We start from the raw sequence: 14,754 nt of genomic DNA, 5'->3' as shown, positions 1-14,754 counted from the left end.
CAGTATATGTTAATATTCTATGATCAGGTGAGCACGTACTTTCTACTTCAGGAACACAATGGGCTTGAATAACTCACTCCACTGTTTCCCACTAAAATGTTATACTTCATAAGTAAAAGTTTATCGCTGTCACTGAGACACAGTTTCATAATTTTACAGTTTCTTACATCACTATTTTATGTCTTTCATTAAAATTTCAATAAAACTTTCAACCATAAAATGCTTTTGAAGTTACGCTGTCTGCAAGTGCATTTGTGTTATGACTATCACCTAACATTTTCTGAATGCTCTTCCAGAAACAGCTGGCCAGGATGGGGGTTGGGGGTGCTGTCTACTTCGAGGGCATGTTTAATACAAATATTTTGCATTAAGGGAAACAAGCCTTTCTCCAGCTAAACGGCATCAATATGATGATTTCCGTTACTGTGAGGGCGTCTCAAGTGCTTGCTGTCAGCTTTGACGTTGCTAATTCGCATGACAGACAACAAGCGACAATGCAAATATAGAATCTAGTCAGTGCTTGCAGCATACACACCACAGATATTGGTCAAGTGGGCTGGCGAACGCGCCTTGCCATCGTGGATTCAGTCCAAAAATACAGCTCCAAGCCCTGCACAATTTTTTTTTGCGGGGGGGGGGGGGGGGGGGGGAGTAAAATGGAGTACCCTTTTCCTTGAAAGCGGTGCCCAGGTTTATAGACGAGGGTTCGTAGCAACGTTACAGGGCGATTTCAGGGGTCGCTGGCTGCCTCGCAGTCTCGCTGCGTGAGCCTTAGTTTTATGACACTGGATTCTGACCCCCCGCAGACTGGGGTTTTATTATACGAGAAATAATTCATAAACATGACAGCCATTGTGAAATGTGCGATTACTGTTAAGGCAATAACGTGCTTCCATGTACGAGGAAAAGAGGGTAAAATGTATATACATATAAACAGAATTTACCTACGGATTCAATCTCCAGGAGGCGCTGAAGATCGCGGATGCTGGTGATATCACTGTGTGCCAGCTTCTCAAGCAATTCTGGGGGGAAATCAGCTTCCTTGGAAGTAAAAGAGACAAATAAGCGAAGAAAAGCCTACAAATAAAATCGTCGACAAAACGAATGACGCACCTTTCTTGCCGGTGAAAAGTTCTTATTGAAAAAATACTTTCCGAGTTTTGTTGCAGAAACTTTATAATCAAATGTCCTATTTATTAGTACAGAGCTGACCAGAAGTTGACCGGACAACGTGGAACATATGAAGTGTAAACGGGGCTGAAATGTGCCGTGTGAAAGCAGTGCACCCTTGAGGTTGTGGGCACTGTTCCGTTTAGGTCATGTTCTTAACCCGAGCTTCGCACAGTAAAACAGCTCTGAAGTGGCCGACAGGGAACAAGATCCTTTTGCAAGGCACCATTGCAGACGCAGGCACTCGCTCTCACTGGTTCAGTCAGTCCCCGAATAAAATGTACCAGTGCCAAATCAAGTGCACCAGAAAGTTACCGGGCTTATAGTGGGGCACCTGGTGTTTTGTTTCCTTGGGATTTTTGTACAGCTTGTTACTTTGATAATGGACAGACGCACAAACTACAACAGGAGACAAATTGCAGCCACACTGGTACTTTGCCCTCAAACACACAAACTTATCAGAGTCACTTTGAGCGATAAACTATAATTTGCTGCGTTGTATTTCTCTCTCTCTCCTTCCAGATCTTAACAGTGTGGTGTTTTTTAGAGAAAAAAATAATCAAGTCACCATTCTGTCCGTTCCCAATCTATTTGCCTTTTTAAAAAAACTGTTACTGAATACCGAGGCGCTTCGGAACACAAGCCGAGACCTGCCGCTAAAAATGCTGTTATGCACCAACTTAGTGCAACACAGAAATATCCATTGCCCGAGGGAATATAAAAAAAAATAACCATTTGTCCGATTTTGGCTGAAAGGAAATGAAAAGAAAATTTGCAAGCATGACCACCCAGAGCAAAGTTTGCCGAGCAGTAGATACAATGTGTAGCGAGGGCAGTTAACAAAAGCAACAGCCCCCTTCAAATGAAAAAAAAACAATGCAGAATTCACTATCAGACAACATCAAAGAAGACACCAGAGTTGGGAGCAATGAACAGGTTAACAGTTACTGTGCTTAAAGGAATAGCTTACCTCAGTATGCACACAAGTCAGGTAGCAAAAGCTGAGCATGAAATAAAGTGTGGCTCTCATTTCGTTTTAGTTTAGGTTTGTCCTGGAGCGAGAATCGATCATTTAGGAGCTTCAGCAGCGCCCCTGTCGCAATGAAATTCAGTACCATCCCTCGGGAAAGTAACTAGTGTGTGAGCATTTATTGTTTCACATTGGATTTGTACGTTTCCTCGCCGTGCTCTCTCTCTCTCTCTCTCCCTCTCTGGCATCAGGAGTAGACCAGCCGGTAGATCTGCATATTTGTTTAGAGCAGACCAAACAGAAAAACCCATGAGTCAACACTGCACCGGATTGATACGCCCATCACCTGTCTGGTGCACAGAGAAAAAAAAGGGGATGGGAGGGAGAGAGAGAGAGAGAGAGAGCGGGCGGGAGGAGAGAATTAATAATAAGTGAATTTATTCTTTTCCCCCAAAAAAATCAGTGCTCACTTTCAACAGATGGACGATCCCGTTTAAAAATCCCGATTGAGAGAGTGCAAAGGCTGAGCTGACAAAACTTTTTTTGTTGTTGTTTGCAGTTCTTTAAAATATAAATATATATTTTTCTCAATTCCTCTCAGCTCAAGGTGTTAATTGCTGCAGTTTTTAGGATGGCGACTTGGAGCTCCCACGTTCGGCAAGGAGAGACTTTTTTTGGGTGAAGTGTCTCTGTTGATATCACATGGAGAAGTTTGGAGACGGGCTTGATGATCCCTCTGGGCTGACAAAGGAACACAGGCGGATTGTCCAGTCCCCTTTCCCCCAACTACAACCTCGCAAAGAGCTGCAGCAGCAAAAAGATCCACTGTTTGACTTCATATCACGTCACCGACTTGCGGGTGAACGGGAGAGTGAGGGACGGAGGGAGGGAGAGAAGGGGACGGAGGGGGGAGATAGAGGTGAGGGAGGGAGGAAGGGGAGAGAGAGGGGGAAGGGGGTGGAGGGAGAGGGAGGGAGAAGGGGAAGAGGCGTCTCAGTGTCCACCCAGGGAGAGCTGCTCCTGTGCCGCGTGTTGTGTCCTTGGCCACTGGGTGAGCTCGCTGCAATGGGCGTAGTGTCTCTTAAAAAAAAACCCTCTCACTGCGAGTGAACTGGAATGGCAGCTGTGGTCTGTCTCTGCACTGCTTAAAGCCCCTTTCTCACCCAGCCGGATACACAGGGGGAGAGCAGGGGCCATAGCTTCCCAGGCCCAGGGGGACATGAGGTGGGGTGGGGTGGAGGCAGAGCGAAGGGTAGGGGAGAGGGAAGGTGGATAGGCGAGAGAAGGGGAAAAGTGGGTGAAGGGTGGGGAAAGGAATGGAGGGGTGGGGGAGAGTGTAGGGGAGGGAGATGGGAGCAGGACAGATGGGGCAGGGAAGGTGGAAAATGAGAGGAGATGGGGAGGAAACAGGAGAAGGTGCGGGTAGGAGGGGTAAAAGGTAGAGGAAGGGAGTGGAGAAGGTGGAGGGAGGGCAAGGGATAGGTGTGGGCAGCTGGAAGGATGGAATTACAGTGAATGCACAGCACAGAAAAAGGCCATTTGGCCCATCTAATCATTGGCAATGTTTAGGCTCTGTCTTGAGGATAGGGGGTAGACAATCCAGTGCCTGCCCCTTCTCCAGGGTATTTATTATTCCATCTGCTTGCTGCTCCTGTTGCCCACACACAAATATCTCTCCATCATTTCAAATGGTGCAAAATACAAAACATTCTGACTGTACCTCACCTGGCAATCTGCCCTGAGCAGGATGAGGATGGGGAGGAACACAAACTCAATGGTTAATATTGATCATTGTACAGGGGTTGTCTGTCCTCCTCAAACCACAACCCCTTTCCTCATCCCTTCCTCCCTCCCCTACCTCCCTCCACAGCTCCAACTTCACCCCAACATGCCCCTTCCTCATCCCCTCCCCTTCGTCACCTTATAGCACTCCTTCCCCACCGCCAAACCCAACCCATTCCTCAACTCCCCTTTCTCCTCCCCCTCTTTCCTACCCCTCCCACTTTTCACACCCCCTCTTGCCCCTCCCGTCCATCCCCAACTCTCCCTCCCCCTCCCAGCCTCCAACCATCCCTCCCCCTCCTCATCCCCTGCCCCTTCCCTCCTCCCCTCTACCACCGCACCTACGTATCGCCCTCCTCCCTCCCTTCCCTCACCCTCCTCCCTTTCCCCCCAACCCTTCCCCTCCCCTCAACTTCCCCTCCCCCCTCTCCTTCTCTGCCACCTTCATCCTCCCCCTCCCTCCATCCCCTTGTTTCCCCCACCCCCTCTCCTCCACCTTATCCCCTCACTCCTCCCACTACTTACACCCTCCTTCCCTCCACCCCTCCCCCTTCCTCTCCTGCCCCTCCCTACCCCCCTCCTCCTCCCCACCCGCCTGTCCACCCTCCATCCATTCTCCTCCCCCCCTCCTCTGCCCCCTTCTCCCCACCCCCTTTACCCCCACCTCTCCCCACCCTCCCTCCTCTTCCCCACCCCCCTTCTCCCCACACCCATCACCCCCCCCCCTCTCCCCACACCCATCACTCCCCCTCTCCCCACACCCATCACCCCCCTTCTCCCCACACCCATCACTCCCCCTCTCCCCACAGCCATCTCCCCCTCTCCCTCCCCCACTGTCCCGGGTGGCTGCTGCAATTCGATGTAAAACGGCGGCCTCAACAGCCACGCTCGCAACCGTCTCCCGCTTCGACGCCGCTGCGCATGCGCGCCGTCTGGCACGTGCCGCCGCCTGACCAATCAGGGCCTCTCCCTCCCTCGTGGTCTGGTGACGTGTTTCCCCCCCCCCCCCCCCCCCCCGCGCGTGCCGCTCCCGGGGTCCGAGCGCGAGCGGGAGTCCCTGGAAGCTGCAAATCATTAACAATAGCAAACGTGCTGCACTGTCCCGATTGCAAACACTGTGCTTCACATCTCTTACCGGGCTGTTGGGAATGAGTCATACCCGTAACTATCAGGTTGTTAGGGTTAGTGCGACTGTTTGGGTGTGAAATTTGCACATGGCTTTCCGCCTTTGATCTGAACTCATTTTGGAGCAACGGGATCAGTTACGGGATGAAACGACGCATGCAAACTACTTATTGCAGAATGACAGATTGAGCAAATTAGCGTGGTGGTGCAGAATTAACTTACTTTTTGATAATTCCGTGGTGTGGCGCCAATAGGCGAGACTGATCGAGGGAAAGCTGCAAAAGTGCAAAGTACACTTAGTCTGTTTTCATAGTTATGGCTTACTCGCTCTCATGTGGGACAGGGGATTATTTAAGCTCATCAACTTTATTAAAATTTTAATTTTGTTGTCCAATTGCTGTAAAAGCACATATTCTTTGCCTGGAAATATAAACAACATTTAAACAAATTCGTTCCAAATAGTTCCAAGACTGCAAACCCTAAAGAATTTGCAAACACAGCAAGAAGGAATCCTGCCTCATACTATGCTTACATCAGCACATGGGGGGTTTGTATAGTCCTTGTATGTAAACCGAAAGCAAGTAGATTTAGACTCAGGCTTTGCAACCAGCCACAGAGTTAGTTTACATTAATTTGGTATTGAGCCCGAACCAGTCTCTATCATGGTGTGAACCTGCTAGCATGCAATATGCTTAAAATTCGTTCCCATAAATCTTGCTCCCACTTTGATTGGAGATACAGGGAGATTTCAGCTTGGTCAGGATGCTGTTGAGAGCGATGTGATACTGCGGCCATTTGAGCCAGCTGTGGCTCAGTGGCTTACACTCACCCTTGAGTCAGAAGGTTGTGTGTTCAAGATCCACTCCAGGACTTGAACGCGACTATCAAATATTCCAGTGCAGTGCTGAGGGAGTACTGCACTGTTGGAGATGCCATTTTTGCAGATGATCTATTAAACCAAGGTCCCGTCTGCTCTCTCAGGTGGACGTAAAAGATTCCGCAGCCACTATTTTGAAGAAGAGCAGGGGAGTTCTCCCCAGTGCCCTGGCCAATATTTAACCCTCAACCAACATCACAGAAACATATTATCTGGTCATTATCACAATATTTGTGGGAGCTTGCTGTGCACAAATGGGCTGCCGCATTTCCTACATTTGAACAGTGACTACATTTTGTAAGTGCTTCATTGGCTGTAAAGAACTCTGGTGGTGGTGAAAGATGCTATATAAATGGAAGTCTTTATTTCCCTTGAAAATCACTATCAATTTATAATGCAACTTTCTATCTGCTGAAATGATAACAAGAAAAATACAAGGTCAGTTGCACACAGGTTCCATCTGTCTCCTACCATGAGAAACACATCAGTGTGCATCATAATTAAGATTGATTCACCATGGGGGCTGCATTCTCCCTACTCCAGGCAATTATCAAGCAGGCTGTTGCAGTAGCCATCTCAAATGTGCCACTGAAACACAGCAATAGGGAAGTTAAGCATTCTAGACACTTGCATCAGTAAGTAAATCTGCTGGCAAAATACAGATGAGCAATAGCAACAGTGCAGAAATCTTGTACAAGATCCATTGATATATGTGTACCATACAGCAACCCCTGTTACAGGTCAAATGGTCAAATGTATATCTGTCCTGATCACTTTCAAGCAATATCCTCTCTCTGAAGCCAAATCCTCAAGGATCATCTTTCAGCATAAGCACAAGCCCAAATTCCTTCTCCCTGCAAAACACCTTCGGTAATCATTGAGACAACCCAGGAGTGTGATGGAATACTCTCCACCTGCCTGGATGGGTGCAGCTCCAACAACACTCAAGAAACTTGACACCATCCAGGATAAAGCAGCCCGCTTGATTGGCACCTTCAACATTCACGCCAACCTGCACCAGCGCACATTGGCAGCAGTGCGTACCATCTATAGATGCACCGCAGCAGTTTGCCAAGGCTCCTTCAAAAGCACCTACCAAACCCGTGACCTGTACCACCTAGAAGAACAAGGACAGCAGACACTTGGGAACACCACCACCTGCAAGTTCCCCTCCAAGCCACAGAGCATCCTGACTTGGAACTACATTGCAGTTCCTTTACTGTCATTGGGTAAAAATTCTGGAACTCCCTCCTTAACAGCACTGAGTATACAACAGAGAAAGAGGCCATTTGACCCATTGAGGCCATGCCAACCTTCTGCAAGAGCAATTTAGCTAATCCCACTCCTCTGCCTTTTCCCTATAGTCCTGCCAGTTTTCTCTATTCATTTGTTTATCCAATCCCCTTTTGAAAGCAATGATTGAATCTGCCTCCACCACACTCTCAGGCAGTGCATTCCAGATCACAACCAATCACTGCGTGAAAAAGTTTTCCTCCTGTCACCTTTTGTTCTTTTGCCAATCACCTTAAATCTGCGTCCTCTGGTTCTGGATCCTTCCACCAATGGGAACAGTTTCTCTCTATCTACTCTGTCCAGACCCCTCATGATTTTGAACATCTCTATCAAATCTCTCAACCTCTCTAAGGGGAACAACTCCAGCTTCTCCAATTTATCTACATCTTCCCTGGAATCATTCTCCGGAATGTTCTCTGTACCCTCTCTAAAGCCTTCCTAAAGTGCGGTGGCCAGAATTGGACACAATACTCCAGTTGAGTCTGAACCAGTGTTTCATAAAGGTTCATCATAACTTCCTTGCTTTTGTACTCTCTGCCTCTATTTATAAAGCCCCAGATTCTGTAAGCCTTATTAACCACTTTCTCAACCTGCCCTGCCACCTTCAACAATTTATGTACACATATCCTCAGGTCCCTCTGCTCCTGTACTCCATTTAGAATTGTACCCTTTATATTTCTTCTTCTTGTTCTCCCACCCAAAATGAATCACTTCAAACTTCTCTGCGTAAATTCCATCCGCCACATGTCACCCACTCCACCAGCCTGTCTATGTCCTCTTGAAGTCTATCACTATCCTCCTCACAGTTCACAATACTTCCAAGTTTTGTCTGCCCTGCACACCCAAGTCTAGTTCGTTAACATAGATCAAGAAAAGCAGGAGTCCTAACACCAACCCCTGGGAAACCCCACTCCATACTGTCCTCCAGTTCAGAATACAACTGTTCACAACTACTCTGTTTCCTGTCACTCAGCCAACTTTGTATCCATGCTGCCACTGTCCTTATTGTTCCATGGGCTTCAACTTTGATTGCAAGCTTGTTATTAATCAGCAGCCCATCTGTTTTAGTGATGGGTTGAGGGATCAACTTTGGCTGGGACAACTTCAAATAGTGCCATGGGATCTTTTATGTACTCTTGAGAGGGCAGACAGGGCCTCGGTTTAATATCTCATCCAAGAGATGGCACTTCCAACAGTGCAGCACTCCCTCAATACTGCACTGAATGATCCAGTTAGATTGCATAATGAATTTCTGGAGCAGGGTTTGAACACACAATCTTCTGACTCTGAGGCAACAGTGCTACCCACTGAGTAGATACTTCTCCATAAATATCAAGCCTTCTTTCATACGTATACAACAACAACTTGCATTTACCTAATGCCTTTAACATGGTAAAATGTTACAAGGCTTCACAGAAATGATTATCAAACAAAATGATCCACATAAGCAGATATTACAGCAGGTAACCAAAAGCTTTGTCAAAGAGGTTTTAAGGAGTGTCTCAAGAAAAGGAGAAAGAGATGGAGAGCTTTAGGGAGGGATTTCCCGAGCTTAAGGTCTAGGCAGCAGAAGGCATGGCCACCAATGGTGGAGCAATTAAAATTGTAGATGTGCGAAAGAATTGGAGGAATACAGAGATCGCGGAGGATTGTAGGGTTAGCGGAGATTACAGAGATGGGGTGTGGAAGGAAAGGCCATGGAGGGATTTGAAGACAAAGTTGAGAATTTTTAAATTGAGGCGTCACGGACCAAGAGTCACTGTGGATCAGCAAGCACAGGGACAAGTTAGGATATGGGCAGCAGAGTTTTGGACGAGCTCAAGTTTATGTAGGGTGGAAGATGGAAGGCTGGCCAGGAGAGCATTGAAATAGTCAAGTCTTTAACTGTCCATTATATTTGCTGTACTACCTGGACTACCTGTCGATAAGCAAGTCATCAACGAGGCAGAACGTTCCCAGTATTGGCAAAACTAAAGCTATTCGGTTTGTATCCTTGCAAATACTTAACACCATAGCCCCCAGTGTTATCTCCTTCCCCAACTGTTCAAATAGAACAAATCCAACAGTACACATCCTCGGTGACCCTGAACTGAACCTCAAACTACACATTCCACCTCCAGAACTTCGCCCACCTTGCTTGAACATTCTGGAGTGCAAAAACAAGACCTGAGATCTTTTCCTAATTTTTAAATAGTGCAAGACTTTAAAAGCTTCCCCGATGCAATTTTGCCACCTGTGTTCCTACATGATAAATCATTCATTGTTAATGTAACTTATTTGGCAGGATGTCAAAGTGATCTGCACAGATCTTGTGTGATACATAAAGTGGTTCTTGGTAACACCCATCATTAATGTTTTCTGTATGACATGAAAAATCTGAATAAAACACATTTATTGTGGGCTGTGTTTAAAGTGATGTGAGGTTTGGCTCCGAATCTGAGCCTTTCTCTTAATTTTCATATTAAACGGTGGTTTCAAAAGAAGGAAACCAGATTTATTAGAAAGCAACTGAACAGGTGATTGGGGTGCAGAATAGCGTCCTTTGAAGTGGAAAGGTGATACGTTAGTATCAATTCTGGCCTCTTGCGCATCCCCAATTTTAATTGCTTTACAACTGGCAGGCACAACTTCAGCTGCCTGGGCCCTGAACTCTGGAATTCTCTGCCTAACCCTTTCCACCTCTCTATCTTCCTATAAGAGGCTCCATAAAACCTACCTCTTTGACCAAGCTTTTGGTCGCCTGCCCCCATATCTCCTTATGTGGCTCAGTGTCAAACTTTGTTTGATAATCGCTCCTGTGAAGAACCTTGGAACATTTTACTATGTTAACGGTGCTATATAAATGCAAGTTGTTGCATTTGTGCAGCTTTTTTATTAAAATTGGCAGGAACTTGCTTTCTTTGAATTAGTAAAATTTGGCATTAGTTTTAAAAACTGCACATCTACTAGTGCTCTTGTTAACAGAGTAGTAAATTGGTATAAGAAACTCAGAGTTTGCGAATCAGGCTGTGGAATAAGGGAATTTATTTACCATTGACGAGAAAAGGTAGAAACAAAAGCCAGTTATCCATTCATAGAATCATACAGCACAGAAGGAGGCCATTCAGCCCATTGTTCCTGTGTTGGCTCTTTTCCTCATAGCACAGAAAATATTCCCTTTTCAATTATTTACCAATTTCCTTTTGAAAGTTACTGTTGAATCTGCTTTCCACCGCCCTTTCAGACAGTGATAGCAACTTGCTGCGTAGAGAAATGCTCCTCATTGCCCCCTTCATTCTTTTGGCAGTTATGTTAAATCTGTGTCCTCTGGTTATCAATCCTCTTGCTAATAGAAGCAATTTCTCCCGACTTACTCTGTCCAAACCCCCTCTTATTTTGAACAGCTCTGTTAAATCAACTTTATGGGTAACGTTGCCCAGTTTCTTGCCTGAAGATGTGCCAAACTAGCATCCTTATGCAGCACACCACAAAGGGTACAGAATGCCTGGATGAGACTACAATGATGGTGAGCACAGTGTTGCAAACTTATTGCATACAAACTGAAGTAAAACAATGCATGAGCTTAAATGAGTGCAATGGCAAACAGCATTGCAAGTATTCATGTCAATACCTGGAATAGTCCACATATGGTCATGGAGGTGGCAGGAGGATTGAGTTCCAGACACCATGACACAATGATGCCCAGAAATAGAATCAAGACAACTATGAGGGAAGGATTTCAGGCCCTCAGCAGTTGCTTGAATGAGGATTTGGTCTTCAGTAAGAGCATGTGTTGTCATGCAGACCCCCCACCTGCCAAGAATCAGGCATATTCATTTTGTCATATGAACATTGATTTTAAACTGTTACTGGAGCGAAGAAAGGACTTGTTAAAAAAATCACTTGGCTGGAAAAACATTTTTGCATATGAACAGACAGTGCTTGGAGGGACAAAGGGGCTATTCCCTGCTCCAATTTAACCCACAATGGACTTTGAGCACCAGGTATTGTGTGTAAGAAGAGACATTCCAGGGTTGGCTAAGACAAGAGAATCCACAAACAGAGGTGGTGAGACCAGCTAGTCACATGACTAACCTGCTTGGCAACCTGGGTTTTTCTGAATTGTATAAAGACTGCTTGGTCCTGGAGTGAGAAGACCTCTCCTGTCTGCTCCCATCTCTTTCTCACAAGCCTCTGGACTCACTGAGGACGATGAACTTCAAGAGAGAAAAGTCTCCTACATCGAACAAGGTTTAAGAAGAATACAGGGCCCCAATGAAAAGCAAGACCTACCTACAATCAAGGACTTTACAATGAGCTTGAAGAACAGTAACCAAAACCATCTTCAGATATTGCTTCAGACTTTTCCACTTTATTTCTTCTGCTCTTTTTTGTCTCTATCTGCATGTGTGTATCACATATGCATGCTAGCGTGGGTGCATCGCGTATCCGCAAGCGTTAACTGAATTAGAGTTTAAGTTTAATATTCAACCTTTTTTCTTTAAAACTAAGAAAATCTGTTTGGCTAGTTTCTTTGTCTTATAATTGGAAGTTAGTGAACAAGGATTCACTAAGGGGGAGCTAAAAAAATGGTGTGTTTAAAATTAAACCCTGTTACGCTAAGACCAGGTGAAGCCTGAGAGGGAACCCTAGACTCCTTTCTCACCTGGTCGTAACAGTGCATAGTAACAAAGGAACATCCAGCTGCCCTTCAGGTTAGTCGTTGCTCAAGTGGCTAAGTCAGTCCCCAACAAGTCCAGCATAGGACATACCTGGCACAGAAGCAAGAATCTCAGGGTTACTAACACAAAGGAACCCAAGAATTTTGCAAGAAGATCTCACAAATTAATTGACCAAATTTATTGTTTCAGTTTGGGATTCACAGTGCATTAGGTCAAGAGGCAAAACATGGTGGCTGACTGAGACTGGAGAAGCTGGGGTTGTTCCACTTAGAACAGAGAAGGCTAAGAGGAGATTTGATAGAGGCGTTTAACATAATGAGGGGCTTAGATAGAGTAGATAGGGAGAAACTGATTCCAGTGGCTGAAAGTTCAATAACAAGAGAGCACAGATTTAAGGCGATTGGCAAAAGACCCAGGGGTGACATGAGGGAAACCTCTTTTTTCCCAATAAGTGGTTAGGATTTGGAATGCACTGCCTGATAGGATGGTGGATACAGATTTAATAGTAGCCTTCAAAAGGGAACTGGTTAAACTCTTGAACGAAAAAAAATTGCAGAGTATGGAGAAAGAGTGGAGGAGTGAGACTAACTGGATTGATCTTTGAAGGAGTTGGTACAGACGCAATGGGCCGAATGGCCCAGTGCTATTCTATGATTCTATGGGTTCATTGTACGCACTATTACACAAATACACAATTCAGATTGAGGTTGTGAGTCAGGCTAATGACCTGCCCACATAAAAAAAAGGTCTTTGTTACAGAAAACAACCCACCTGTTGGATGTAAAATGCAGTGGATGGGATAGATTGCTTGATGTGTCACTAGACACGGAATAAGAAAGAAGAGTCTCCACAGTTCCTGATCCTTGGTAATATCCAGATAACTCATTCTGTCCTGGCTCTCTCACTGCCTGGGGTACTAATGGGTCTTGGTGATATGCCTCCCACTTGTCATGGCCACCCTTTCCTCCTCCTGAACTTGTGTGACCCCTTTACAAACTGTGCAAACTCCCAGCGTGCCCCACTGTTCTAAGGCCATTCTGATCTTGCTTGACATAAACACACAATATCAACTCATGGGAAACCAGAGGCTACTGAATTACCACAATGCTGTTTGTGGGAGCTTGCTGTGCACAAATTGGCTGCCACATTTCCTACATTGCTCTTTGGCCTCCTTGTCTCGGGAGACAATGGGTAAGTGCCTGGAGGTGGTCAGTGGTTTGTGGAGCAGCGCCTGGAGTGGCTATAAAGGCCAATTCTGGAGTGACAGGCTCTTCCACAGGTGCTACAGAAAAATTTGTTTGTTGGGGCTGTTACACAGTTGGCTGTCCCCTTGCGCTTCTGTCTTTTTTCCTGCCAACTGCTAAGTCTCTTCGACTCGCCACACTTTAGCCCCGCCTTTATGGCTGCCCGCCAGCTCTGGCGATCGCTGGCAACTGACTCCCACGACTTGTGATCAATGTCACAGGACTTCATGTCGCGTTTGCAGACGTCTTTAAAGCGGAGACATGGACGGCCGGAGGGTCTGATACCAGTGGCGAGCTCGCTGTACAATGTGTCTTTGGGAATCCTGCCACCTTCCATGCGGCTCACATGGCCAAGCCATCTCAAGCGCCGCTGACTCAGTAAGGTGTGTATAAGCTGGGGATGTTGGCTGCTTCGAGGACTTCTGTGTTGGAGATACGGTCCTGCGAAGTATTCTCCGGAGGCAGCGAAGATGGAATGAATAGAGACGTCGCTCTTGGCTGACATACGTTGTCCAGGCCTCGCTGCCATAGAGCAAGGTACTGAGGACACAGGCTTGATACACTCAGACTTTTGTGTTCTGTGTCAGTGCGCCATTTTCCCACACTCTCTTGGCCAGTCTGGACATAGCAGTGGAAGCCTTTCCCATGCGCTTGTTGATTTCTGCATCTAGAGACAGGTTACTGGTGATAGTTGAGCCTAGGTAGGTGAACTCTTGAACCACTTCCAGAGCATGGTCGCCGATATTGATGGATGGAGCATTTCTGACGTCCTGCCCCATGATGTTCGTTTTCTTGAGGCTGATGGTTAGGCCAAATTCGTTGCAGGCAGCCGCAAACCTGTCGATGAGATTCTGAAGACACTCTTCAGTGTGAGATGTTAAAGCAGCATCGTCAGCAAAGAGGGCGGCACAGTGGCGCAGTGGTTAGCACCGCAGCCTCACAGCTCGAGGGACCCGGGTTCAATTCCGGGTACTGCCTGTGTGGAGTTTGCAAGTTCTCCCTGTGTCTGCGTGGGTTTTCTCCGGGTGCTCCGGTTTCCGCCCACAAGCCAAAAGACTTGCAGGTTGATAGGTAAATTGGCCATTATAAATTGTCACTAGTGTCGGTAGGTGGTAGGGAAATATAGGAACAGGTGGGGATGTTTGGTAGGAATATGGGATTAGTGTAGGATTAGTATAAATGGGTGGTTGATGTTCGGCACAGACTCGGTGGGCCGAAGGGCCTGTTTCAGTGCTGTATCTCTAATCTAAAGGAGTTCCCTGATGAGGACTTTCTGTACTTTGGTCTTCGCTCTTAGATGGGCAAGGTTGAACAACCTGCCCCCTGATCTTGTGTGGAGGAAAATTCCTTCTTCTGAAGTCTTGAACGCATGTGAGAGCAGCAGGGAGAAGAAAATCCCAAACAGTGTGCACAAATTGGCTGCCACATTTCCTACATTACACTAGTGATTACACTTCAAAAATACTTCATTGGCTGTAAAGTATTTTGGGACGTCCTGAGGTCATAAACGCCGCTATAGAAATGAAACTATTTCTTTCATACGCCACCAACAGTTCACCCAAGGAAAAAGTTCTGAAGAAGCATCAAAATTCAGTAGCAATTCATTAGAGTGAACCCATAAAATGACTGCAC

The 14,754-nt window shown here is 46.3% G+C and overlaps 1 protein-coding gene across 4 annotated transcripts in view; it reads right to left on the bottom strand.

The window, feature by feature from the left end:
• The window catches only part of LOC137383522 (platelet-derived growth factor subunit A-like), a 50,791-nt gene extending 47,609 nt beyond the window's left edge, over window positions 1-3,182 (bottom strand). Inside the window, exons 1-3 of one of the 4 annotated variants that reach the window (XM_068056563.1) lie at window positions 2,611-3,180; window positions 2,141-2,411; window positions 945-1,041 (exon numbers count right to left, since the gene is read on the bottom strand). In XM_068056563.1, the coding sequence (XP_067912664.1) occupies window positions 945-1,041; window positions 2,141-2,200 (157 nt within the window). In that variant the 5' untranslated portion in view covers window positions 2,201-2,411; window positions 2,611-3,180. Of the gene's footprint in view, window positions 1-944; window positions 1,042-2,140 lie in introns of all 4 variants that reach the window. The other 3 variants (XM_068056565.1, XM_068056561.1, XM_068056564.1) reach the window with 3 other exon arrangements.
• Between the last annotated feature and the right edge of the window lie 11,572 nt (window positions 3,183-14,754).

This window comes from Heterodontus francisci, chromosome 24, assembly GCF_036365525.1.
Source record: "Heterodontus francisci isolate sHetFra1 chromosome 24, sHetFra1.hap1, whole genome shotgun sequence".
Taxonomy (NCBI): Eukaryota; Metazoa; Chordata; class Chondrichthyes; order Heterodontiformes; family Heterodontidae; genus Heterodontus; species Heterodontus francisci.
The sequence above is the reverse complement of the archived record's forward strand: the minus strand, read 5'-3'. Positions and strand labels throughout refer to the sequence as shown.